Here is a 26,673-nt window from a genome sequence, read left to right as displayed (position 1 = left end):
CTTAAAGTATCTTTTAAATCTACGGATAAAATCTTCAAAAATCGCTAAAACGCATCAACGATGCCTATGGCTGAGTTGCAGTTTGGAAAATTATTCACGCTTGCATTCACGAAGTAAAAACATGCACGTAATTTAATATAGTTTATAAGTATGAAGCTTTGACCGCAATAGGTATTTAGTGTGATAATGACCTTGGCCTTTGGATTTCAAAAGCAATATGAATCTTGAATGTCATCACGTTTTAAAGTCTGATAAAAATGCACCAGCAAGTACATGTATAAAAGTTAAACAAGCTCAAATCTACAGCATACATGTATAGTGAAAAAGAGACCTTGACCTTTAAATAAATAGGAACCTTCCTCTTTTGGATGTGATCATGTTATGTAAGTCTCACAAAGATGCACTAAAAAGTATGAAAGTTAGAGACGAACAAGCTAATTGTGGACAACACCCACCTGCCCGCCCATCCTTCGCCAATTTAAAAGCCGAGATTCGCTACGCAACTCGGCTAAAAACATGTCAGTAAGTCAAGAGATATATCGAATAAATATATCATTAAAAGATATAAAAATTTGGACTCTAAAGAGTATCTTATTTGCAAAAGTACATTTTTTATCATTCCGGGATAAATCACACACACAATAAATTGCAATTAAAATACTTCAGAGTTTGCATCGATCTTTCGATGGTGAAACCATATTTCATAAGGTGTTTTAACAGCAATTAGATAAAATTTTAGTGTAAGGTACAGAGTATATGTCATCACAGAGAGAGAGAGAGAGAGAGAGAGGAGGGGGCAGATCCTGGAATTGAAGTTAAGGGAATGCAACTTCATGAGGCTGGATTCTGCCTGAAGGCTCCTAGTGTTGATATTACATGTATATTATATGGCTTGAAATATGTCTCCTATAAAGTAGTCTATTTTTACTATTTTCTGTCCTTTTTCTAATGAGGTGAAATCAATAAAATGACACTAATGTTAAGGGTTTTTGGAATAAAATGCAAGTTCTCCCAATAAAAGTAACAATAAAGCAAAAGGTCAGAATGTTTTATTTATTTAATAGCAGACCTTTACAACGAACTGAATAAAACAGAAATCTGAATTTATGAAAAGGTAAAGGTCAACTTTACCACCAGAGTCAGTAAGTCAGTGCCATATAGTTTTCTAACAAATTAATCTTGATAGGACTTCACATTACAATATAAGAATAACAAACCTTAGAAATGATTAAATTACTACATGTAATACGCAACCCTGACTTTAAAGCAAGAGACTAGAACAATAAATAATTAAAGTGTATAATTGTCATCTTTTCAGACACTCCCAATTTCTCAAAATCAATAACAAAACTCTCTATCTTCTCAATATTGTATGTTTTTACACAATCATTTGGCAATCCAAGACCATTCCCAATCTAAGACAGTTAGGATTATTGCTGATTTACAACAAACTTTACAGATATAAACGAACATACCTGATCAGTTCAATAACTTTATCCAAAATATATACAAGTAACAACGTTTTGTTCCGAATTTTATGCATACGCATCATGCACAGTATTTATACTGGTGAATGTTTAGTGCTGTGATATTCGTAAACACTGGAAGCCGACACCATCATCATCTACGCCTACGCTTTCTAGAGATGGACTGGCAGTCTCTTTTTCTCTTCCTGTTCTTGGGGTGTTCCACTCTTTCCCTACAGAACCAAAATTTCCCATGTACAAGGCAGCAACAATTAAATAACAACCAAAATTTCCCAAACAGTCACAACATTTTCAATTTACATATATACCATTGAATAGGTTACATCACAGACGAGCAACATTTACGATTTTCTTGACTTGTTTAGCATTTGATGCATAAAAACTTATCTATGGTTTACATTCATGCATGGGCTGATTTCATCTTTCTGTATGAAACTTATCGGTAAAAACTAAGAATGATCAATTCTAACCTTCTAGCTGATGTTCGTAGACTTCTTTTTTCTCCTGGGATACCGATACCCTTTTTGAAAAAAATAAGTGAATATTTAAAACTGCTCATGAAACATGATGTTGTCAGACAACGAAGACAACATATTAAGCAACAGGGTGCTCTACAAGATGTACAGGACTTACGGCTATTGAAAAGATTGATTACCCCAAAAATTGGACAAATCCTATCTAGATTTGATGAGTCCAGAAGTTAAATGCCCATATAGAAATTGCATGTCTCAGTATATGTTGATTAATTAAGTTTCATTAGGTATTCATTAATCAATACTCACACTACTAGTAGAAATTGCATGTGCCAGTACATGCTGATTAGTTGTGAAAAGCATTGATTAATAAAATAATCCATGGTTTTTTTTAAAATCTTTTTCTTTTGTTTTTCGGTGCATTTACTGGTATTATTTGCATCCTGACAAGCGTCCACTCGGCAGTTTGGTACCCCTCGTATTGCAATGGTTTACCAAAATGTGATTTTCATGTAGCTAATTGTCAGAACCATGGTGACGTGCTATTCAAATACTAAAATGATCTTTTAATTAAGCTTTTTCTAGAGTTTGAGGATGTGACCGTGAAGTCTCACAATTGTTTACTTGCGTTCCAAATAACTTTTGCCGTGTCCAGAACAGATACCTAGAACTCTGAAGTAAAACCGGATTTCCACCTTGGCTTCATTGTATATCAATCCTAGCACAAAAGTCAATTTACATCAAAACAAAATCCGGATAAATAATCTAAAACTCTATCAGTGTCTGATCTCGTGATTATGGGTAATTTTGGACAACACAATCTTACCCTTTCATTATTGACAGGAGAGATGATAGCAGACAGATAGATCTAATGTGTACCTACATGTTTATGGGTAATTTTTGGACAACACAGACTTACCCTTTCACTATTGACAGGAGAGATGACAGCAGACAGATCACTGTAGCTGGACTTGTCACTCTGAGTAGACATGTTAGAGAAATGGCGAGCCCTGGACATATCCACCTCTCCACTTAACGCTGCCCACATAGTGGAAAAGTTTGCCACATCCAAATCCTTTACAGGGGTCTCATTTACATGTGCACTTTCATCTACAAATAAATTTAATCAATTAGTGGTAAACATGACTAAATAATTCTGCAGACTGCAAGCTATCTCTGTCTAGTACAGATTCAACAAAAACTGAGCGGGAGCAACATCGATCTACAGTTACTGAAAATGAACATACCCATACATATCTAACAATTAACGTTAGCAATAACGAAAGGCTACCCCTACATATCTAACAATTAACGTTAGCAATAACGAAAGGCTACCCCTACATATCTAACAATTAACGTTAGCAATAACGAAAGGCTACCCATACATATCTAACAATTAACGTTAGTAATAACGAAAGGCTACCCATACATATCTAAATTTAAATTAACGTTAGCAATAATGAAAGGCTACCCATACACATCTAACAATTAACGTTAGTAATAACGAAAGGCTACCCCTACATATCTAACAATTAATAACGTTAGCAATAACGAAAGGCTACCCATACATATCTAACAATTAACGTTAGCAATAACGAAAGGCTACCCATACATATCTAAATTTAAATTAACGTTAGCAATAATGAAAGGCTACCCATACACATCTAACAATTAACGTTAGTAATAACGAAAGGCTACCCCTACATATCTAACAATTAATAACATTAGCAATAACGAAAGGCTACCCCTACATATCTAACAATTAACGTTAGCAATAACGAAAGGCTACCCATACATATCTAAATTTAAATTAACGTTAGCAATAACGAAAGGCTACCCCTACATATCTAACAATTAACTTTAGCAATAACGAAAGGCTACCCATACATATCTAACAATTAACATTAGTAATAACGAAAGGCTACCCCTACATATCTAACAATTAACGTTAGTAATAACGAAAGGCTATCATCACAGAGTATGGTCAGTGGGAAGTCAACATTCTAAAATTGCCCGTTTCTCTCAAATGCATATAAAGTAATGTCTATTTCGGGCTTCACAAGATTTCATGAATACCTCACTTCATACCCCAGTGAAGTTTTTTTTACATTGAAATTGGATATTTACTACTTATTAATACCGAAAGGCTATCTTCAAACCTTCATCTTTGTAATCTGTTTCTGCCTCTCTTCTCTGCTCACACTGTCCTTCAGAAGACAAAGGTTCTGACTTCCCACTTGGTGTTTTTAGTGGCTGTGTTCCCTTTCCTCCTCCGGTTTCCTCCACGGTGTCGCTGTGTGGGGGGATTTCCACCTCACCGTCAGCTGCAGTGCTGGATGCGTTGTTTACTTCCGGAATCCGTAACAGACTTCCCAGAAACTGTTTCTGTAGCCTGGATTGCTCATCCTTCTCGTCTTCAGTCCATTTGACTTTACTGAAGTCCACAGGTACAGTTGTAATAAAACAGTCCGTTTTATTCCCATGGTCTGGAACTACAGGAAGAGGTTTATTTACTTCACCGTCCACCATTTCCTTCTCTCTACTGCTACTTGCTGATTTGATGTTCCTTTTGCGTGTAGTCCTTTTTTCATCATTCCAAACGGTACTTGTGTTGCTTTTTTCAACCTCAAAAGTGGGTGAATTGTCTTCGTTTTCAAGCAGAGCAGGTTTAATGGAAAACCTTCCTTCACTTGGGTCGTGATTCAGCTCTTTCCACCCCTCCTCTGGTACGATTTCAGCCTTTTTCATGCAAACGCTAGAAATATCCTCTATTTCTGCATCTCGATAGGTTTTCTTGCTCCTAGAAGAACCAGAACTGGAAACAGGTTTATCGTACACACGTCTAGTTCTTCTTCGTCTTTTTTGTACATCAGTTTCACCAACGTCAGCCTGGTTGTCGTCAGATTTCTTCACATCTGTCAACTCATATGCAGAGTTATCTGCCTTGCCAGCAGTGTGTTTATTTCTGCTTCGAGTTCTCCCCTGTCCAGATTCTTCCGTGTCCTGAATGCTTTGATTGTCTTTGGACTGACTTTTACTGTTACTTTCTTTACTTCGGTTCCTCCGTGATTTCTTCCTTAAATCAGCATGCGCTTCAGTTTGAGCTAACACTTGAGAAGTATCATTCTTATCTGAGGTTACATTTCCAACTCCTCCAAAAGTATCTGATGTAGTCAAATTTCCTTCTCTTTCATTGTTACCATTACTATTTATCAGACCTTTTTGAATGCTGCTTCCTGATGTCTTCAATTGAACACCGACATCAGGTTTGCCTTTCCGTTTCTCTGAATGTCTACTTTCACTTTCAGAATCACTCTGTAGTGAAACTATTTCAAAATCACTGGTATCTTCTGCTGCAGTATCTGGTTGAGATTTTCTTTTCTTTCTATTTGACCGTCCACCACTTTCAGTCTCACTTTGTGAGGAGACAACAACATTCTGTTCACCCTTTCCTGACGTCCCTGTGTCTCTGTGTGTTCCTCCAGTTACTGCCCCTTTGTTTCTCTTGTACCCACCAGGTGTCTTCCTCCTCATCTCACAATCAGATTCGCTTCGTGTTAGCTCCATTCCTGTGTTACAGCCTACAGCTACAGAGGTCTCAGACTGACTTTCTTCATTCTGCCTTCTTTCTTTCAATGATTTCCTATTTTCTTTTTGTTCTCTCATTCTTTTCCTGGTCTCTTCTATCAAGCAGGAGAAATGGGACTTGTGCTTTTTCACTGCAGTATATTTGAAAGGAGATTTTATTATAACAAACTTTCAACATCATCAAAGCCTGGTATAAATCAGTTTATTGAAGATAGAACCCATTGTACAGATGAAGTTCATTCTGTGTTCACTTACTGTAATGTTTCTGAGCCTTCTCAATAGAGGCAGGAGAGCTGTTTTTCTCTATAACAAGTCTCTGAAATTTTCAAGTCCACATACATGTAAAACTGACTTTTATATATTTGTATGTAAAACTTTAACCTCCCCCCCCCCCCCCCCCCCCCCACTTGTGGCCCCATCCTACCCCCCGGGGGCCATGATTTGAACAAACTTGAATCTGCACTATGTCAGAAAGTTTTCTTCTAAATATCAGCTTTTCTGACTCAGTGGTTATTGAGAAGATTTTAACTATATATTTGTATGTAAAACTTTGATCCCCCTTGTGGCCCCATCCTACCCCCGGGGTCCATGATTTGAACAAACTTGAATCTGCACTATGTCAGAAAGTTTTCATGTAAAAATCAGCTTTTCTGGCTCAGTGGTTCTTGAGAAGAAGATTTCTAAAGATTTTTCCTATATATTTGTATGTAAACCTTTGATCCCCTATTGTGGGCCCATCCAACCCCCGGGGCCCATGATTTCAACAAACTTGAATCTGCATTATGTCAGGAAGCTTTCATGTAACTCTCAGCTTTTCTGGCTTAGTGGTTCTTGAGAAGAAGATTTTTAAAGTTTTTCCCTATATATTTGTATGTAAAACTTTGATCCCCTATTATGGCCCCATCCGATCCCCGGGGGCTAGGATTTTAACAATTTAAAATCTGCATTATATTAGGAAGCTTTCATATAAATCTCAGCTTTTGTGGCTTCGTGGTTCTTGAGAATTTTAAATGACCCCACCCTATTTTTGCATTTTTGTGATTATCTCCCGTTTGAAAGGGACATGGCCCTTCATTTGAACAAACTTGAAAGCCCTTCACCCAAGGATGCGTTTGGCCAAGTTTGGTTGAAATTGGCCCAGTGGTTCTGGAGAAGAAGTCGAAAATGTGAAAAGTTTACAGACGGACGACGGACAAAATGTGATCAGAAAAGCTCACTTGAACCTTCGGTTCAGGTGAGCTAAAAACTGAAAATATAACAGCAGACATTAAAAGGCATTCTGCCTGATCACTGATCTAAGAGAGATATGAAGACATCAGAAATACTTACGTTGCCGTCTTTCCTGGTCCTGTGTCTGACGGCTTCTGTTTTCTCCACTTCCTTTACAATATCTTGGACTAATATAAATAAAATGAGATTTGTCTTATAAGCATTGAACACAACGTTTTGTGAGTCATCTTCAAGATGCAGGAAGAGGTCAAAAATTAGACTAGTTATCAGCCTACTTTTTTCACAGTTGAACAGGCTACAATTGATATGATCTGTATGCAAGTACATGTATATAGCAATGTCTGTTAACAAGAAGAAATATAATAAACAGTACACAAAGTTAGAATTTTAATCCAAGTGCTTTTATTTCATAATCCTCAGGCATTACATTTTCAAATAGCTTTGAAATGGCCTGACGTCATCATTATAGTGTGAATTCAATAATGACATACCTGATCGGGGCTTTAACGAATCACACTCAGAATTATACAACATCACAAAATCATGGTGTCTTCTGACCAAAGCCTGAAAGTACGTAAAAGAAACTGTCATGTTCTAGATGTAGTAAGACAACATCTACGATGGTATACCATTGGAAATTTTTAGCAGTATCTAGTCCTCCAGTATATTGGACTGTATATGATGAGCAATACTGCTAAGAATGTACACTGTCTGTCAAACTTTTACATGTTCTAATTCCTGGCACCCACTAATGCTGATCTACACGTACATACAATGTACACTGAATGTGACAGAACTACTGCACAATATGTACACATGCTGATCTACGTGTTTTTATGCTGATTTCATGAAATGTGTTGTTTTTTATGCTGATTTGGTGAAATATGCCTCTTTATGTTGATCTAATAAACTATACTTTTTTTTTTTTTTTTTTTTTAAACATACATACAGTATATATATATATATATATATATATATATATATATATATATATATATATATATATATATACATACATACATTCTGCAAAGACACTTGTACAAAATGTTTATAAGAAACTATCAAAAATATATGTATACATTATTTTCTGAGAGAGAGAGATGAATTCAGTCATTATTTAATATATTTTAAAAAGGTACATACATATTGAAATTTATAAAAAAAAAAAATTTAACCCCCCCCCCCCAAAAAAAAACCAAACAACAACAAACAAACACTCAATGAAATAATTGATTCCAGCGGTTCCAGCAGGTGTCAAACAAATCTTTTTCACCATTTTTATATGCAATATGTCTTTGAGTTTCATAAAATGTATTCATTAGCGATATCACAACATTTACATTCATTGTCTTCCCTTCACACCTCATAGTATAGATATAATATTTCAGCCAAAGAACAAGATTATTTTGTATAGTTTTCTTTTCATCCAAAAATCCAAAAATAAAATTATTTTTTGTTATTGATATTTGAAGATTGGTCTTATGTTCAAAACAAACTTCAAATTCTCTTAAGAAATGCTGAACACTATCACATTCCCAAAACAAATGTTCAATTGTTTCTTCTTCTATCTGACAGAATGTACAATTCTTATCATCTCTAATTTTGATTTTGAATAAGTATGAGTTTAAAGCTAAAATTTTGTTCAGAATTCTGAATTGAACCCATTACAGTTTACAATTACTTGTAACTTTAAAGGGCAATCTGAAGATCATTTTCCATTCTGTGTCATTTAATTCAAATATTTCATTCCACTTTCTTTTACCAGTAGGTTCTGCGCAGTTTGGATTGAGAAGAGTATAAAATTGTTTTGATTTTTTGCATCGTAGAAGAGTGTATATACTTGACATAATCAGAGGGTTTGTTAATTTAATCAATTTTTTATCAAACTTGACTTTTTTAATCCATGCTTTAATAGCATTTATGACACTCATATATTCTAAAAAATTAATTTTTACTTTTGGATAAATGTTACAGAAAGATTCATAAGTCAGGAACAAACCCTCTTCATCAATAAGGTCATTAAGGTATTTAAAATCATTGTGAAACATGGATTTATTAAGAAATGCTTTCCCATCCACAAGAAAGTTAGAATTGTAAAATATTAGAGTATCTGCTGTTACTGTAAATGGATTTTGTTTATGCTGTAGCTCAATCCAAGAATCAAATACATCAACTTTTTATGCTGATTTAATCAACTATGCCTTTTTATGAACTATGTTTTTTTTATGCTGATCTATAGAACTACTGCATACTTTTTTCTCCCCTGTAGTTGACAGTCCGACTTCTTTGAGCTTTCTCTTGATGTCTTTCTCTGACATCAGATTGTACACTAACTTAGCAATTGGTTTTCTTTTAGGCATTTGTCTACAAAGTGAAGATGTCTTCAAAATCAAATTCTTAAATCTTTAAACACATTATACAGTAAAACTCGAATATAGCGAAATTACAGTTATGGCGAAGTGAAATCAATTTCCCCGGCAAATTCTTTATATTTTCTATATAAAAATCTGTGTTTATAACGAACATGGATATAGCAAATTTACGGCTATAACGAAGTAAATTGATATTCCCCTTGAATTAAAAATTAACGTAAAAATCACCTTTTATAACGTTTTTTTTTTTCATTTTAAACTCATAAATTTTAACAATCGCTTATTACGAATTTTTTCATATTTTTCTTTCGACATGTTCTTGCGTGACTTTATAAGCCCTAAAGATAAATTATCATATATAAATCAGTGTGTATATATCTTGTACAACAATATTTCTTCTCGAAAATACATAGGCTAAACTTCTCTTAGAGACAATATAAACTCAAGTATATTGATTGCTGCTTTCTTATGCAACTGATATACGTATAGAACAAATCAGTTTTATAACGAATTCGTTACATTTTAATTATAAATTCACTATAAACGTATAGCGAATTACGCTTGTAGCGAATTTTTACAGAGTGTCCGCAGAAATTCGCTATATCAAAGTTTTACTGTATTATGAAAAAAAGTTTTCGATATACAAAATAAATATGCATACAAATCTGTTTTCCAGTTGGAATGGGTAATATTCCTTAGCATCTGGCTTATATACATGTATATCACAACAACACTCGATGGTAGCACACCAGTCTATGCGAAAGTTTTTTGGACCACACAGGACATTCGGTCCTGTGTAATCAATGAACACACCGGACCGAACCAAATTTTGTCAGACCGAAAAACCTAATGTAAAAAAGTGAAACACGTGAAAATGCAAAACCAAGGGAATCTTATTTATTATACTAGTAATACTATACCAGGGATCCCTCCCATATAATACTCTAGACAGTCCATACGGTTTTAATCACATTCATTTACGTATTTGGATTTGTGTGCTATTTTTTACTTATAACAAACATTTAAATGACTCCGCATCAAAATAGTAAAGCTCAAAACCGGACACTGAGACATCGGACATTCCGGTCCGGTGTAAAAAATGATGCGTCGGACCTGAGGCACTGCACATCGGTCAGGTCCGACGGTCTGATGTCTTTCGCATAGACTGGCACACCCTTACACATCTTAGTTACTAGCCCTCCTTGACAACACATCTTAGTTACCAGCACTCCCTGACAACACATCTTAGTTACCAGCACTCCCCGACAGCACATCTTAGTTACCAGCACTCCCCGACAACACATCTTAGTTACCAGCACTCCCCGACAGCACATCTTAGTTACCAGCACTCCCCGACAACACATCTTAGTTTACCAGCACTCCCTGACAACACATCTTAGTTACCAACACACCCTGACAACACATCTTAGTTACCAGCACTCCCTGACAACACATCTTAGTTACCAGCACTCCCTGACAACACATCTTAGTTACCAGCACTCCCTGACAACACATCTTAGTTACCAGCACTCCCTGACAACACATCTTAGTTACCAGCACTCCCCGACAACACATCTTAGTTACCAGCACTCCCCGACAACACATCTTAGTTACCAGCACTCCCTGACAACACATCTTAGTTACCAGAACTCCCTGACAAGTTCCTGTAAGATGTCACATGACTTACTTTCTCAGTGCAGATTTTCTTTCCTCTCCTCCCAGACATATGTCAAGGTGTTCATTGACGGCATTTTGTCTTAGAGATATCCCACAGACAGGACACGGTACTACAGGAGAATAACCAATCAAATGAATCCGGTTAATGACGTATACACGATACATCTGAATAGTGTCTACATCTAGCAAATGTACACTCTTAACTATTTCACTGTAGAGGAGCACTGTTGTACATAGCTTCTAATCAAACTAACTGCAAAATATTTTTATGTCAAAAAAGATGCAGTGTAACACAAACAATATGCAGTACTGTAAGAGTGGTTATTTACGGTGGGGGTCAAGTATGCATTATTTTTTTTACATCCAACATTAAACATGGGGAAATATACGTGGTAACTGAATATAATATCTATAATACCTATAATATCATAATAATCTATAATATCATAATAACCTATAATATCATAATAATCTATAATATCTATAATACCTATAATATCATAATAATCTATAATATCTATAATACCTATAATATCATAATAATCTATAATATCTATAATACCTATAATATCATAATAATCTATAATATCTATAATACCTATAATATCATAATAATCTATAATATCATAATAACCTATAATATCATAATAATCTATAATATCATAATAATCTATAATATCATAATAATCTATAATATCTATAATACCTATAATATCATAATAATCTATAATATCAAATATTTTTAACTATAAGCGTGGGGGGAATTTACACGCTTATTACATGACTGCATATGTAATTAACCACTTGACAGTAAACCAAAATCAAATATAAGAAAAAGCTTTCAAATTTCTTGGAGATTAACTACTATAATGAGGAATAACTCTCCTATCAATTTCTAATTTTAATTAGCTATCTACACATTCAACTAAATCACATAAATAGGGATATATTTTCTAAAACAAAAGTGTGAATTACCCATTTTCCTTTGAGAAGGTGATAAAAAGCCTTCAAAAGAGGAGTCCTGGCTCCTCGGAGACGAGAATTCTCCCATCTTGTCCACATCTGAGAGCTGTATGCCAGACTTGGCTCTTGGAGTGTGAAGACCTTGATCCACCACTCCAATGTTCTCCTTATTTTCTCTAGATCCCGTATCCACACAAGTATTCCCATTCTCGTCCCCATCTTCCGATACAAGGTCAATTATATCATCCTTTGAGGCAGTTTTCTTTTTCAGTGAAACTTCATTTTGAGTCATTTCTTGTGATATGCTCTGTAAGCAGATGGTTGATATTTTCATTCATGAAGAAATGCATACATTGGAATATTTACAATGTACCGTAGATAGGAATTTCTAAATCTAACACTTCGTGCAATGCTTCCAACAAGGTATTTATCATTATAATGAGGCCGATTCATACGAGTACAGAGCTGCCAACATTATGAAATGGAAAATAGTAAGGCAAGGCCCCCTGCCGCTGGAGATCTTTTATGAATAAAGATATCACCTGAGCAATTTTAGGCATATTTCAAATCCAAATTTAATGAATTTAGACATACTAATTGCTATGCATTTTACAACTGCAGAAGGTCAAATACATCTTTTATTGATTTTATTTTCATGGGTATAAAACCTTGTTACTTAAGTACACTATATAATTTTACAGTTAACTGTGTCAGTTATTATGGCAAGTTTTTTAATGTCATTTTCCCCGCCGTGAAAAATGTTGAAGTTTGTCAAACAGATTGTACACTTATCATACAAACTCCCCCTTTCTGACTTTGAAACGAATAGATGTTTACAGTGTACTTGCATGTTGTTCTTTGAATTACTGGCTCTATTAGGTTTTCTTCTTTGGGGGAGTATTGTTATTTCCATCAAAACATGCCTTACGTTTAGTAGCAGCTGCCATGTTGTTTATTTCAAGGCATTAAAATGATCAGGATTTTGTATACATATAGACTATGCAAACAAACGTAGTAATGACTATGGTTTGTTTCTTATAAAAGTAAAAACCAATGACGGACAGCTCTAAAACTTTCGAAATGTCAAATAAGCGAAAATCGGAAGATATATAGTGAAATCGTAAGGCGTATTTTCGACCCTAAAATCGTAAGCCTTACGCCAAAATCGTGAGGGTTGGCAGCTCTGCGAGTAAACTTGCAACTCACACGAATACCATCATCACTGTACTATTTGTGGGACAATGTTTTAATTTTGAATCCCAAACAGCATGATGTGTTGGACACAAAGATTCCCCAGCAATAGCACAGCCTACATGTGTGTACAACGGGAAAGATCCAATGTTTTAAAAATAACATATAATTAGGCCACATAAAATTGAAATTACGGTTCTCAGGCCCGCGCGCATCTGTTTTGAGGTGCCCGCATTGCAAATTTTATTGCATTTTTAATAAAATAAAAAGTAGGTAATGCGGCGATGTATCCGGAAAAAAAATTTCCGCATTCAATTTTTCAAAACTTCCACATTATTCGGAGCTCCTCCTGTCTCAGTATACGAATAGCTGTATTTAGCAGAGAATACCGAATACCGGAAATCTTCGTTTGTCGTGCGCAATAAAGACTTCCGATGTATAACAACGTGGTTGCAGCATTATTTTGAGAATGTCTATTGTGTTAATAAGTATTCGACAAGGAGCAGTGTTCATTCTACCATGGACAATTATAGAGGGATATTCGGAGGGATGTACCTTCCTAGATCTTTATGAGGGTGTGAAAGCAATGAAGTTCGATTTGGGAAGCTGGACGTTTCCTGAGAAATTAAAAAATGCCGCTGTCTCCGTTAGTGTCGGTAAGAACAAGAACGAATTAGACTCTGCAATCATTACAAATAAAGTATCGTCAACGATACCTGTTTTCGGCCACTTTGTGAGATATACGGTGTGTGAAACCAAGCCCGCCGATGTTTCTGCACATTTCGACAATGATAGTGCCGATGATCATAATAATAATGCCAAGGATTGTCAAGAACCGGGAAGAGCCACCAGAAATATCAACGACGTGTTGGTTTGTAACGCACGTAAACTTTGCCTTCCAGAGCCATTCTCTGAAGATGCCAAAATTACAAACAATAAGCGAATTGTTTACAACAAAATTTTATATTTGTTGGGAAACGCAGGCTTGGGTTTTACACCAATGACAATAGATGAAGGTAAAGATTTCATAAATGCTTTAACTAACTGTATTTGGACAATAGACCCATTTGTTGATACCCTCAGAGATCGGTGTTTTGCTCTTCCAGTTCTTTTTGAAAATCTGTTTGGTTACAATGTACCCGAAAACCATAAACATAAGAGGGGTGAGTTGAGTCAATCAACCCTGTTGTCGTTAGCTTGCCATTTAGATGCTTGTCTAGAGAAAACATGGATTTCCAAAGTGATGTGGGCACCTATCAGGACTGCTGCTCAAACATTATCAGACAGCTTTCAAAAGTATATTGAGTATTTAAAGCAGAAAGCAGAGAAAATGAATGAAAATAGACAACTCATGTTTCCTGTGAGAAGCTTGGATGAAACAAAGAGTGTAACTGTCATACGACCATGCTATGTTGTGAAACCTGGTGCCGCATCTCGGTACAAAACTCTTGTAGACTATGTCGAAAAACTAGAGATGTTCAAGCCAATATGTTTAGATGAATATACACCTCAGAACACAAGAGAGCGTCGTTATTTTCTAGACAACATGAAACAAGGATTACCATACAAATGTGTTCACCTAAAGTTCAGTGCTGGCAATAACCTTGGGTCGCACAATTTTCTTTGGAAGATTCCTGGATGTGTTTCCGAGACTGATAGTGACATCATGCAAAAGAACTCGGATGTCATTCAGACTTTGAGCAAAGACCTTCCCTCATACCACACTCGTGCAATGAGAAGAGCATTTATAAACAAAGCATCTTTACTTTGCAGTTTGAAGACAAGTGATGTAAGGTACATCTACAAATCTTTAGCAGGGGATTGCAGTTTGGGAGAAAATGAATCCGAAAAAGAAATAGACTTGAGAGTGCAACAAGCTTTTGAAATGGAAGATCCTGACATAATTACGGACCTCAGGCATCATAATACAGGACAACCCTCCAGATATCACATTTTCTTTGACCATGCTAAGCAATATTTGGAAAGTGTTGTAGAGACTGCTGTTGATGAACGAAGACATGATCGTTTCACACACCTTGCCCAAGCCATGTCAGTGCCTGACCTTCTTCAACAAGTTAAAGATATATGCCCTGAAAATACACCGATACCTTCAGAACAATGGCTGCGTCTACAGTTTGCACCCAAGAACCCATCAGCTCTTGCATCATTACAGTATACTGGGAGTTTAAAGGTCAAATTCCAAGTTCAAAGTCAGCAGCTTAGAAAGACGCATGTTGACCTCCATTATGCATCAGCTGCATTTAGATACCTCAAAGAGTTTGCAGTGAAGTTCAGAGACTTTTGTGTGCTTGTGGCTATGGATGATAAACACCACTGCAAAGTTGGAGAACCAGGTCACCCAGTGGCAGCAGTAGAGCGGGGAAAGAGAGTGGTTGTTGCTGCAGATAAAGTGTTTGCAGTCTCAGATCATGACTTTACCAAATTCAGTATTGTACCAAGTGTAACAATGTTGATTGACATACCAGAATCTGTGAGTGAAGGGTCCTTTTATAGAGGCCAAGTGTATGTTGGTGTGAAGGATTTAGCTTTAGAACCTTCCAGTCCATTGCGTCACATTGCGGAGCTTAAAGATATTTTGAGGAAGGAAGGACTTACAAAGCCTATTTTGTGTATCTATACAGATGGTGGACCTGATCACAGACTGACATTTCTCTCAGTCCAGCTATCCATTATATGCCTTTTTCTCAGTGGATATTACGACATGATCGTAGCAGCAAGGACACCACCATTGGCATCTTGGAAAAATCCACCAGAACGTGTGATGTCTATTCTGAATTTGGCTCTACAGGCAGTTGGATTGATGAGGAAAGAAACTTCAGCAGAAACTGAGCAGAAACTCAAATCAGCCAGTGGACTTCAGCAGCTTAGGGATATTGCTAAAGATCCCAAATTCCATGAGGAGATGATTGACTCAATTGAACCAGTGAAAGTAAGTATAAATTGCAGCCATGTTATAAACCTTCATGATTATTAATTTTATTGTTGGTATGATGAATTTATATGAATTGCCTATATATCACAGGTTCTTCTGTCTCAGCTGTTTGGACGTCTGAAATTGAAAGATAAGCAATTCAAGTTGTTCAACTCTGCTTCTGAAACAGATCTTGATGGACTTTGGGGAGAGTTGTCCAAGTTTGGAAACCCACCTGTTGGAAAACGACAGAATGACTTAAAGAAAAGTTTGAAGGATTGGTATGTACAGTTATCATTTACCTTTGCATATAAAAAACAGCATTCTTTTTTATAAGATATAAATTGCAAGTTGAGAGGAAATGTCCTAATTGATGTTATCATTAAATGTGTTTTTTTTCAACCAATATTTATTTTAAATAGGACACAAGTGGTAAGTTCTGATGTAGTCAGTCTATTAATACCTAATGTGCAGCTTATAATCTTGTGTGTGGTGAATGTAAATGAATGCACTCTGTGTAGCTTTAAATATAGGTTGGGATTATTCCTCTGATGTTTCCATCATGCCAGTGAAAATGTTATTTTGTCAATTTTTCATGCAATTTTGTCATTATTCACTAAAAATCCAGTATTAAAGCTGAAATTTCATTCAAGCTGGCATGATGCCTTACCTCATGTGCAGTTTGTATGCACTGCTATTTCTTATTAACTATATCTATTTTCCATCCTTTTTGCCTTTCAATACCTATATTTTAATATAGAAATATTTATATATTGTCACTTGCAGTAAAAAAAAAATGTTTGTATGCATTTAATGGTTCTTAATATAGATGTTCAAATTTCTAGCCCAAAGCTTGTGGAGTTTATTGATCATTGCTGTGTATCCAGGACTTACTTCTTTACTGTGAAGAAGTGTGGTGCCAGTGACTGTCAGATATGTGCACCCCCAAGACTCCCTATTGATATTTTCAGCCAGCTACATAACTTTCCAGATCCAGTTCCAGGTATTTAAGCCTTGATACATGTACATGTAGTACTCATCTCATCCATTCACTTCAATATCTACTAAGTAGGCTAATTTATAATATTATTTTATTGTCCTATTTCTAATCAATTATGTTTTAGGAGAAGAAGGACACTTCAAAGAATTCAGGGAGGTTTTTGGCACCAATACCACAGAGGAGCACTGCCCGTCATTGTCAGCAAAAAAATCAAACGCAGTTTCTACCGGCCATGGAATTCCTTTCAGTCCATCTGCACAGACCGCCAAAACAGTGAATCAGACAGTAACCTGTATAGATTGTCAAAAGCCTAGAGTCATATACAGTGCAAACAAACTGAGTGCACAAGAAAGTGCAATTCTGAAAAGGATTCTTGGGCTCTATCAGTTTTCGTGTGGTTCTGAACTTCAGGAACTAAAACCAGAGGATCCCGTCAGAGCACCTCGTATCAGTGCTCTGTTGGAGAAAGTATTTGTTAAATCGAATTTATCATGCACTTCTCCTGTTGAGGTACCCTATTACAGTTCTGATGTATTTCCTCCAATTTGCTACCACTGTGGGGCACAAGACACAGATACTGAAGAGGGACAATATCCTATGTGTCCAGATAGTGTGGTTTCTAAGTTACAGCCTCCATTGAAAAGGAAAAATGTTCAGAGCTTGAGAGCAAAAAAGCAGAAAAAATGAAGGGAAAAAACACTATGCAACTTAACTGTAGTACATATGCTTTATTATTTTGACCACACAAGACAATTTGTTAAGATAGCATGTGTTAAATTTGTTTCATATGTATAGTGACGGTACAATAAAGAATTTGCTTGATGTTATATGTTTTATGTCAAGTTGGCAAATAAAAAAAAGCCTCCCTCATCTGTTTTGGTACGAATAAAAAGAAAAAAAAAAAGCCTCCCTCCCTCATCTGTTTTTGAGAAAATTGGCCTGAGAACCAGAGAATTAATTTTATGTGGCCTTAGCATAACTCACAATCTTACAGCTCTAACTTTACAGGCAATATCTTTTTTATTCAATTGGGCAAGGGTCAATATCAACTTATCAAAGTTAATAATTTGTCCACAAGGGCACTGCTAGGAAGACCATATCACAAAATTCAGTTACAAATATGAACGGACCCCAAGCCTCATAATCTTGGAAGTTCAATATCATGAGCAATGTTGAGTTTTTGAAAAGTGGATCATTGAGTCACTGTCAACATAAGCTCAGAAAACATGGTGCTGTGTGAAAGGCCTTGTCAGAAGTACTAAGCTCATTCAATATGAAGCCCTCTCTCTGGTAGTTAAAATCAATACTTAATAACATTTTAGCTGTGGGTTAAAGCTAAATATTAAGGTCACTGAACAAGGAGACAGTATGGGTCACAATTGTCATGGGATGTAATTTATTCATTATCATAAATGATGTTTAATTTGTTTCACTGACAAATTGACTTGCGTTCATTTATTTGTTTATCCATTCTTTCATTCATTTATTGTGTGAGAGTTAATTCCCTTTGTTTGTGGTTACTATTATTGAAATGCCCGAGGGAGTAATGGTGTGTTAGACTTTATTTTAATTTAAAACTATTTTATATATCAATTTAACTAAAATAATTTTATTTAGTAAAATCATTTTCACGTTAAAACTTTGTGCGCGGTTGGACGTTTGTTAGTTGAATTCATTATATTTGTAGATTGTTTCGTGCCTTACTGCTTTAATACTGTATATGTTCACTGTACACAAGTTCTCTAAAGGGAAATAACTCAAATACATCTCAAAACCTGCATATATTGAAGTTAAATATTTCAAAGAGCAACAGACAACACATATAGTTTACAACCACTACTCCCCCCTCCTCAACATTGTAAGCATATAAATCAACATGCAAGTATATATATATATATATAAAAGATGACATATGATACGTGTATAAAAGATGACAGATGATTTAATTACATGTAAATCTAGTAGTACCTTGTTCACATGTCTGCCACTCCCACCTTTTCTTTCAGTTGCGAGCCCCTGTGTTATCTCCATTAAATGAGACCTAGATCAATTTCAGAGAGAAAGGAGAACTAGAATCAAGAGACACCATATTCCTCATCTTAAATTTAAAGAGAAAATAGATAACACTCACTTGAAAACTATTCAGAATGATGCAAAATATCAAACATTAAACATTTTGGCAATGATTTATTTATATTGATGCTTGTTACTGTTCATAATCACTTATACCTATATATCTATCAATCTTTCGTTTTTAGATACTGTGGATTTCACAGCGTGTGATCCGGTTTTCCGGATCACCACACTGTGGTTTTCTGATTCCGTATCAGTATCCTCTGAAACTGATGACGTCACAATGCATCAACACAACGTTTTTTGTGGAAAATGTTGACCACGTCACAAACAAAACTGCGTACACAAAATATTTCACTGTATGTATTTGATTTTGATAATTTGGATTACATTTATTCTCTTATAAATGTGGATTTAAATGCTGAAGAGGTATATAATAAATTTATCGTTACTACAGTAACTTGACCTGAAGAGTTGGATCATGTCTCGCTGTCAGGCGGGGATCATGAGATCAAACTTGCCACTTCACGCCTCGTGTGATCTGATGAACCGCGACTGTCAACTCGACGTGATCCGACTCATCGGATCAAGTTACTGTAGTAATAATATATATGTACGTGTACCTGACGGATTTAAACTCCACAATCAAGTCGTCCACCAGTCTGTTGTTTCTTAGATTGTTTTCACAAGCCGACTGAAAATGTAAACATCAGAACGTAAACATCACAAAATATCTGTCCTTACAGGACATATACCCCCTACACACCTCATCCAACATGTCCAAAACTGAGTCATGAATCTAAATACACATTCATAGGAGCTTGAGTTGAGCATTTAATGTTGCTTTGATGCAAGTCATGTCACAAAGAAATGGAATTTTCGTCCAGGTGATCTTGACCTGTTTAAATTTTCAGGGTCACATCCTCAAGTTGTAATCAATATTTGTGTCAAGTAAGAGTATCTAAAGTTACTTTGTCACAATGTTCTGGTCCATACATGGACAGACTGCATATAGACGGACAGACAGGCAGGGTGAATCCTACATTTTGTTTCAAATAAAACTTAAAGGCATAAAAACGCAAAACTATACTGTATGTAATATTTAGAGTATCCTTGAACGAGTGTATCTTCCGATACCAGTCGAGGGGGCGGAGCCCCCGAGACTGGTATCAGAAGATGCACGAGTTCAAGGTTACTCTAAATGTTTTGTATCATTGCGCTCAGAAATTATTGCATCATCCTTAATTATATAACTGTACTCTAACAAGGAACTGCGTGACCAAAATTTAGACCAATCAAAACTCATTATCGAAATCACATGTTTATCTGATACGGTCGAATAAAACGCTTGTCAGTTTTTAAGCAATAACCACCATAGAATATGGCGTGGATTTTTTGCTCTCACAGTTTACAGAATCAGTATATAGAAAATCAGATGCATGTTGAAGATTCGTTGCAAAGTATGACGCTCGATCTACCGGGACTTAAAAATGAACCTCATGGATTTCGATATAGGAAATGTTTTGGACATGATGGAGACTGATTTGAGTGCGCCAAATTTCTCCAGTCCTGAGGTCGTGATGAAAAATGAACGATTTGAACCGGTGTCCGATGATGACATTCAGCGTTTGATAGACTCACAAAAATCTTAACACTCGTAAAAATACTAAATGGGCAATTGAAACGTTCAACAAGTGGCGTGCCGCACGGGACAATGTCCCACTTTTGACCGAGATGAATTACTGGATGTAACGATTTGTGTTGAAAGTAAGAAGACAGCTCGGAATACACAATTCGTTTATTTGAGTTTGTTTTATTGATAATAAAATTGACTTGTTTGTTTATATTGTTTCTCCTCCAATGTAAGGTCAAATGTCATTGAGATTGTCGATTCACCCTGGCATGCTCTATCTTGATAGAGTATGGTTGTTAGAGCACAACAAGTCATGGTGTATCAAAAATAAAAACACAGTGATCATCAAAGGAAGAACACCACACCAATGATACAAATCGTATTGTTCACCAAGAAAAACATATTCATTATTAGCAGAGAGAAATAAGGGCTGTTCCATTAAAACATATGAGGTACCCGGGGACGGCAATTAAAAAAAAATCTATGGGTGCTTGTCATTGGTAGAAAATTGCATCTATGGTGGGTACCTACTGCCAGAAAACTGCATCTGTGGGTGGTTGTTTTGATAAAATCTTTATTTTTTTTACCGAAACTGAGAGGAATGCAACAAGAGAAGGGAATGGTTGAAAGTAGAATGTGAAACAAATGCCGTTTTCTGTCTTCATTTTATCTCGGTCGATGAGGCTCTGCGATCCGGTTATCGTTTCTGGTTTGACTCTAAAATTATAGCGACCGGAAATTAGGATTATCTCCCTTGTTCAAAATGGAAAATGAAACGTGCTCGTAGTCCATTGAAACGTTTTTTTTTTTTTAATTATTCTGCCGATTCTACCCAACATGTCAAATCGAAAATAAAAATAAAATGCATTTTCAATTTTACGAATAGAAAATCGTGAAACGCAAACGTATTGAATTGTATTTGGTAATCACTATTCGTTTTGTGAAATATCTTCATTCTGTATTTTTAAAAACCATGTAAACAGATATGGCCAAGCACGATGACAGTAACGATACCTATATCATTCTTGGCGACGAAACAGATGCTGAGATGACATTTCATCACGAAAAAAAAAGGAATTGATAGAAATAAATATTTCTCATACAATTGGCGGTATTCTTGCTGCTAACATAACACAAAATGCAGTGCTATTTGGGTGTTTAAAGATGAGAGGAAGGTACAGTTGTTCGCGACTTTACTAGATTGGATGTTCTATCGTTAAAGTGATAATGTCCTACGGACCCGGTTTGAGTGTGGTGAGGACCTGTACCGAGACACATTTAGATTATTCTAACTAGTGACTGTCATAATAAATGTATTTGAATACATGTACGTGCATCTCTGCCATCAAAAATCTTAACAGGGAATAGTTAACAGTGTGAGAAATTGTTAGATGCTTTTCAGGGTTCGAAATTAACTTTTCCAAGCACTAGTCCGTACGGACTAGTGACTATTGATGTTCACTAGTCCGCAAAGCATTTCACTAGTCCGTCCAGTATATCATTAAATGATCTTCATTTTATTCAATAGTATTTAATGAAACCAAACACATCACATTTGCAAGCAATTCAGTTCCGGACACCTACAGAAGAAAAAGACCACCATACTTTATTTTGCATTCAAGATCTTCAGAAGCATACAGTAACCTCCGAGTTAATCCTTTTATAAACGTACATAAGTGCGTTCGATATCGACGTTCCCGTTGTTTTCGTGCTCAGTTCTTAAAGTCACAGGAGTTCGAAATTTTATCAATAAAGTCAATAAAATTCACTTGATTGACCAAGCCATAAGCTACTGTGTTATAAACTCCTGTGTTAGAGTCGCGAATGACGAGAACATGTCCGCACAAACGTGCATGTTCTTAGACCACACTACTTGCAGTTCTTGCACCTCGAACCCGTTCTCGTGATTCTTACTCAATGTCCGGAATCGGCAGGAATTCATGCTCGTTCGAAGAACGGCGGTTTCGAACGCATTCCATGTGTTCGGAAGATCAGGATGTCATAGTCACACAAACGCTTAACCATGCAGGTAATCAACCATAAGTTCAAACATCTGAGAGACTCAGACAAATCTTGCTAAAATCTTAAATCTTAACAAATTCAAGATTGATTTCCGGATTTTCACTAGTCCGTACGGACTAGTGCTATAGAGAGTTTACTAGTCCGACACGTTTTTTTACTAGTCTTGGACTTACGGACATGAGGTAATTTCGAACCCTGCTTTTGATATTATGATGAACGCCTGTAAAAAATATGACCAGATAAAACTCAGAAAGGTATGCATATTTCTCGTAAATTAGTATACCTTGTGGTGGAAAGAATTTGAGTATCAAATAAAAATGAAAAACAAGAAACTTTTCTTTCAAAAAGATGGTAGATAATTCCATGGGCATGTCTATGTGGGCAAAATGGGGTTAAAATTATTTCATGGGGGTATAAACATTCTGAAACTAAAAGTGGAATTACTACATACGATTGTAATTTAGTGCTTATATTAATTTTTTTTCTTTATGTTTACAATTTGTTAATGTAAAATCTTTATTGAGCATAATACAGCAAAATTACTGAACAACATTATATAAATACTGGATACATCAAAGAGATATGACCTTACACATTCTCGGCTTATGTTCTACCAAAGTGTAACATAGATACATGTATATAGTTATACACTGAATTTGAAATTGCATTTTTTTTCCAAAATTCATATTAATGTACTAGTCACTCTAAAGAATTTTTTGTCTAATATTTTTAAGAGACATGTTTTGTTTATTTGTACTCACGAAATAATGTTAATGATTTATTGAAAATGAAACGATAGATATTAAAATTGTTTATCTTATTTTTATTTTTTTTTCTCCCGACCGACCCTAAATTTTATTTTTAAAATCCGTAAACCAATAAATTAAAAAACTGTGGCCGAATAGTTGTTTTTGAACATTTACAATACTAGGCTTTTTATGAACAGGTAGACTTATAAAATTGATTTAGTTCATCGTGTTTAAGAAAGACAGTCTTGATAAAATAAATTGATGGTTCTATGATCAAGCTTCATTGATGGCCAGTTATTTGAATGGTGATGACACTCAAGATACTCTTCTCTTTACTATCATGCTTGGGAACATCTGAAAATAGACCTCTATTCAGGGGTTATAAATAGTCATTCATACATATTGAATTTAAAGAAAAAGTGTATTTCACATTTATTTCACTTCTATGGGTGGTGCCGCACTATCCAAAATTGCTTCTGTGAGTGGTCCCTCATTACATTTTTATGCTTCTATGGGTGGTTACCCAAATTTTAAAGTGCCTTCCCCGGGTACCTCATATGTTTTAATGGAACAGCCCTAAATATTAATATGCACAAATGAATAGAGATTGAAAAATTTACATTCTTCTGCCATGCATAAAATTTCTCTGACTATAGTCTATACTGTATTACACATCTTTGTACTTACGTTATTACAGACTGGACATTTGTTGGTGTGGGATAAATGGTGTCTGATGCAAAACGAGCAGACTGTAAGAAAGAAAACAGTTCTCATATTAAACCCCTGTATACTGGCCCCAAATGATAAACTACAAGATTCATAATTACAGAAATTTTTGGACCTCTAGAAGATAATTTTCAACTCAATACATGAGACAGTACACAGATCTCCAAGTTAAAAAAAGATGAAAGCTAACAGTACTGTGTAGAGAAACTTTCATTTTACTGTACACAGTATTGTCTTTTCGAAGTCATCTGAAGAAACTTGCAATATGTGTTAAATTTGCTTCTTAGCCGTATAAAATCTGATATGAAAATAGGAGGCAAACATATCGATACTCAAAGACAGAGTAGTCATCCTTCAACAAGCCTGAAACTAGCATGTGTAACAGCATAATGACAATACACAACATTGCCAGTGATTTTTCTACATTTTTTACAAGGTCCTGTGGCTTTTGAATTGGGAAAAATTGTCGACATTTCAGTCAAATTGGCAAAAATCAATTTTATCGTAAATAAGTTTTAAAATCATATCAAACATTATATAATTTTTATTTTACTCATCTAATTTTCTTTAACCTTCTAAAATTTTCAACTATTCTATCCAAATCATCATTCCCATAACTCTTTGTTAAGTCTTATATATAATTCATATCGAATGTTTATTTTTTTCATATACATTTTCCTTTCATAGTTTTATTATTGGGAAAAATGCAAGTTCAATTGGGAAGAAAATGGCAATTTTTAGGAGGGGAAAGGGCCGAAATTCTGACCCAAAATGGGCCTTAAAAAATCACTGGTTACATTTATCACTAGTCCTTGATAGGATACATATGATAAATAAAATGTCACTTTAAAACCACACGTACACGTTACCCCTTACATGTATGTGAACAATCTGGTAGAATCATGGCAGTGTGCATGAAGTCGTAACAAATCGGGCATCGTAGTAGGCTATCTATTTCCTGCAAAGAAAATGTGAATTTGATTAGTACTGTTTCTATCTTGTTTTGTACCTACAAAATCACCCAATATGTGTACGTTTGATCTTGACCTATGACTTTGAAAAACCAATGGCTTCTTTCTTTAATCATTGGGAACCTGTACCGCATTTAATGCGGTCAACATGGGTTAGTACAAAAGGGAGGGCAATGTCACAGCTATAACACATCAGCCAGTCTCAGGACTCGCAGGCTCCGTGCCAGTGCCACCAATTGTCCATGATGTGGTCAATAACCGGATGAGACACATCATCTGACCCTCTACAGACTATACTACTAACAGCGTACCATAAACAAAGATTTATTCAGCCAGCATGCAACACAAGATGCTACAAGGATTCCATCTTTCCTGTAAGGGTTTCAATCTGAAACTCCCTTCTTCAACACCTAGTCAACACTGACTCCCTAAAAGCTTTCAAGTCAGGGTCAGTGTGTACACGAAGGAGTAGTTTTTATTCAGCTTATGTTATGGCCCTTTCAATCCTGATTGTGTGAGAACGTTCTTTGAGCCCTCACAGTGCAGAAAGAAAGGGGGGGGGGGGGGGGGGGGGAGGGGACAGGTGTTGACAGACAGATGGATAAGTAGACCAAATATAAGGTCATACTCTTCTAATGCATAGTCAATATAATACACAGTATGTGCAAATATTAACAAAATTAGTTTTGCGAAGTGTAACTGTGAAGGTCTGCGCTAGAAACTATTTGGCCATACATGTAGATTGCGTAGATTCGACGACAGACTATTCTTACCCGTGTCAATTTTAATCGCACATTGCCACAATTATGTAGTTGTACTACTTTTATGACCGTTGGCCGTACTGTATGCTTATCTTTCTGCACATTTTATTTTCAGCGTTAGGCCTATAGTAATCTCAGCGAGATTCGTCAAGCCTCGAGGCTGGATATTCGGACCGACACCTCTTCGAGTGCTGGCAAGATTTCCCGAATCACCTTGTGCAACACTGGTCTGAGATTCGGAAGAGGCGTCAGTCCAATCCAGCCTCGACGATATCAGGCCTATAGCTAGCTAGGTCAGGCCACTGATAAAATGTGTTGTGTTTCCGCTAACCCGACCGACCCTAAATTATAGCCCCGACCCTAGAATTTTTTTTCGATATTTAAAAAAAAAATCATCATTTTCCCGGAAAAAATATATTCCCGGTTCTTGGTTTTCGTTTTAGTTAGACATTGAGATGAAGTCATTCAAACGCTTTAATGATATACAAAACTGCATGGTATTGGGTCAAGCGTTTAAACAACATTGATAATGTTTCTAACTAACAGCATGACCTAGTGGCTAGTACCTCCATGCGTGCTCACGCAACGGTGATTTAACAATTGAAGTTAACAGACGGTCGAGAGACTCTGCCAAGTGTCATGTTTTCATAGAAGACTTTCTTTCGTTAAAATTGCCAACTCCTATGTTGTTTTTAGACGGTGGCTATTTATAGCCATGCACTGTCTTATGCTATCGTTTCAGCGGGCATTACTGTGTATACACGGGGACCCTAGTTTTATATGGAGGTCATAATGCAGAGTGACAGACATGAATGTCCAGTCTGT

The 26,673-nt window shown here is 35.9% G+C and overlaps 2 protein-coding genes across 2 annotated transcripts in view; one reads left to right on the top strand and one right to left on the bottom strand.

Moving 5' to 3' along the window:
• Nucleotides 1-1,038: 1,038 nt before the first annotated feature.
• Nucleotides 1,039-26,673, bottom strand: part of LOC125655695 (uncharacterized) — a 46,716-nt gene continuing 21,081 nt past the window's right edge. Inside the window, exons 8-21 of the mRNA XM_056143014.1 lie at nucleotides 24,993-25,074; nucleotides 24,078-24,139; nucleotides 19,610-19,680; nucleotides 18,882-18,954; nucleotides 11,803-12,097; nucleotides 10,838-10,937; nucleotides 9,031-9,142; nucleotides 7,270-7,342; nucleotides 6,878-6,945; nucleotides 5,804-5,864; nucleotides 4,120-5,679; nucleotides 2,880-3,070; nucleotides 1,958-2,007; nucleotides 1,039-1,699 (exon numbers count right to left, since the gene is read on the bottom strand). Of these exons, the coding sequence (XP_055998989.1) occupies nucleotides 1,621-1,699; nucleotides 1,958-2,007; nucleotides 2,880-3,070; nucleotides 4,120-5,679; nucleotides 5,804-5,864; nucleotides 6,878-6,945; nucleotides 7,270-7,342; nucleotides 9,031-9,142; nucleotides 10,838-10,937; nucleotides 11,803-12,097; nucleotides 18,882-18,954; nucleotides 19,610-19,680; nucleotides 24,078-24,139; nucleotides 24,993-25,074 (2,877 nt within the window). The 3' untranslated portion in view covers nucleotides 1,039-1,620. The remainder of the gene's footprint in view (nucleotides 1,700-1,957; nucleotides 2,008-2,879; nucleotides 3,071-4,119; nucleotides 5,680-5,803; nucleotides 5,865-6,877; nucleotides 6,946-7,269; nucleotides 7,343-9,030; nucleotides 9,143-10,837; nucleotides 10,938-11,802; nucleotides 12,098-18,881; nucleotides 18,955-19,609; nucleotides 19,681-24,077; nucleotides 24,140-24,992; nucleotides 25,075-26,673) is intronic.
• Nucleotides 13,300-17,783, top strand: LOC125669310 (uncharacterized). Its single transcript, XM_048903776.2, has 4 exons — nucleotides 13,300-15,931; nucleotides 16,025-16,194; nucleotides 16,759-16,916; nucleotides 17,038-17,783. Exons 1-4 carry the CDS (start codon nucleotides 13,451-13,453, stop codon nucleotides 17,598-17,600), a joined length of 3,372 nt encoding a protein of 1,123 aa, XP_048759733.2. The 5' UTR covers nucleotides 13,300-13,450; the 3' UTR covers nucleotides 17,601-17,783.

This window comes from Ostrea edulis, chromosome 7 (assembly GCF_947568905.1).
Source record: "Ostrea edulis chromosome 7, xbOstEdul1.1, whole genome shotgun sequence".
NCBI lineage: Eukaryota > Metazoa > Mollusca > Bivalvia > Ostreida > Ostreidae > Ostrea > Ostrea edulis.
The sequence above is the reverse complement of the archived record's forward strand: the minus strand, read 5'-3'. Positions and strand labels throughout refer to the sequence as shown.

Coding starts and splice junctions, on each gene's coding strand:
- LOC125669310 (XM_048903776.2), top strand. CDS start 13,451: ATGTCTATTGTGTTAATAAGTATTCGACAAGGAGCAGTGTTCATTCTA. Junction 15,932..16,024: donor ACTCAATTGAACCAGTGAAA/GTAAGTATAAAT, acceptor TATATATCACAG/GTTCTTCTGTCTCAGCTGTT. Junction 16,195..16,758: donor AAGAAAAGTTTGAAGGATTG/GTATGTACAGTT, acceptor TCAAATTTCTAG/CCCAAAGCTTGTGGAGTTTA.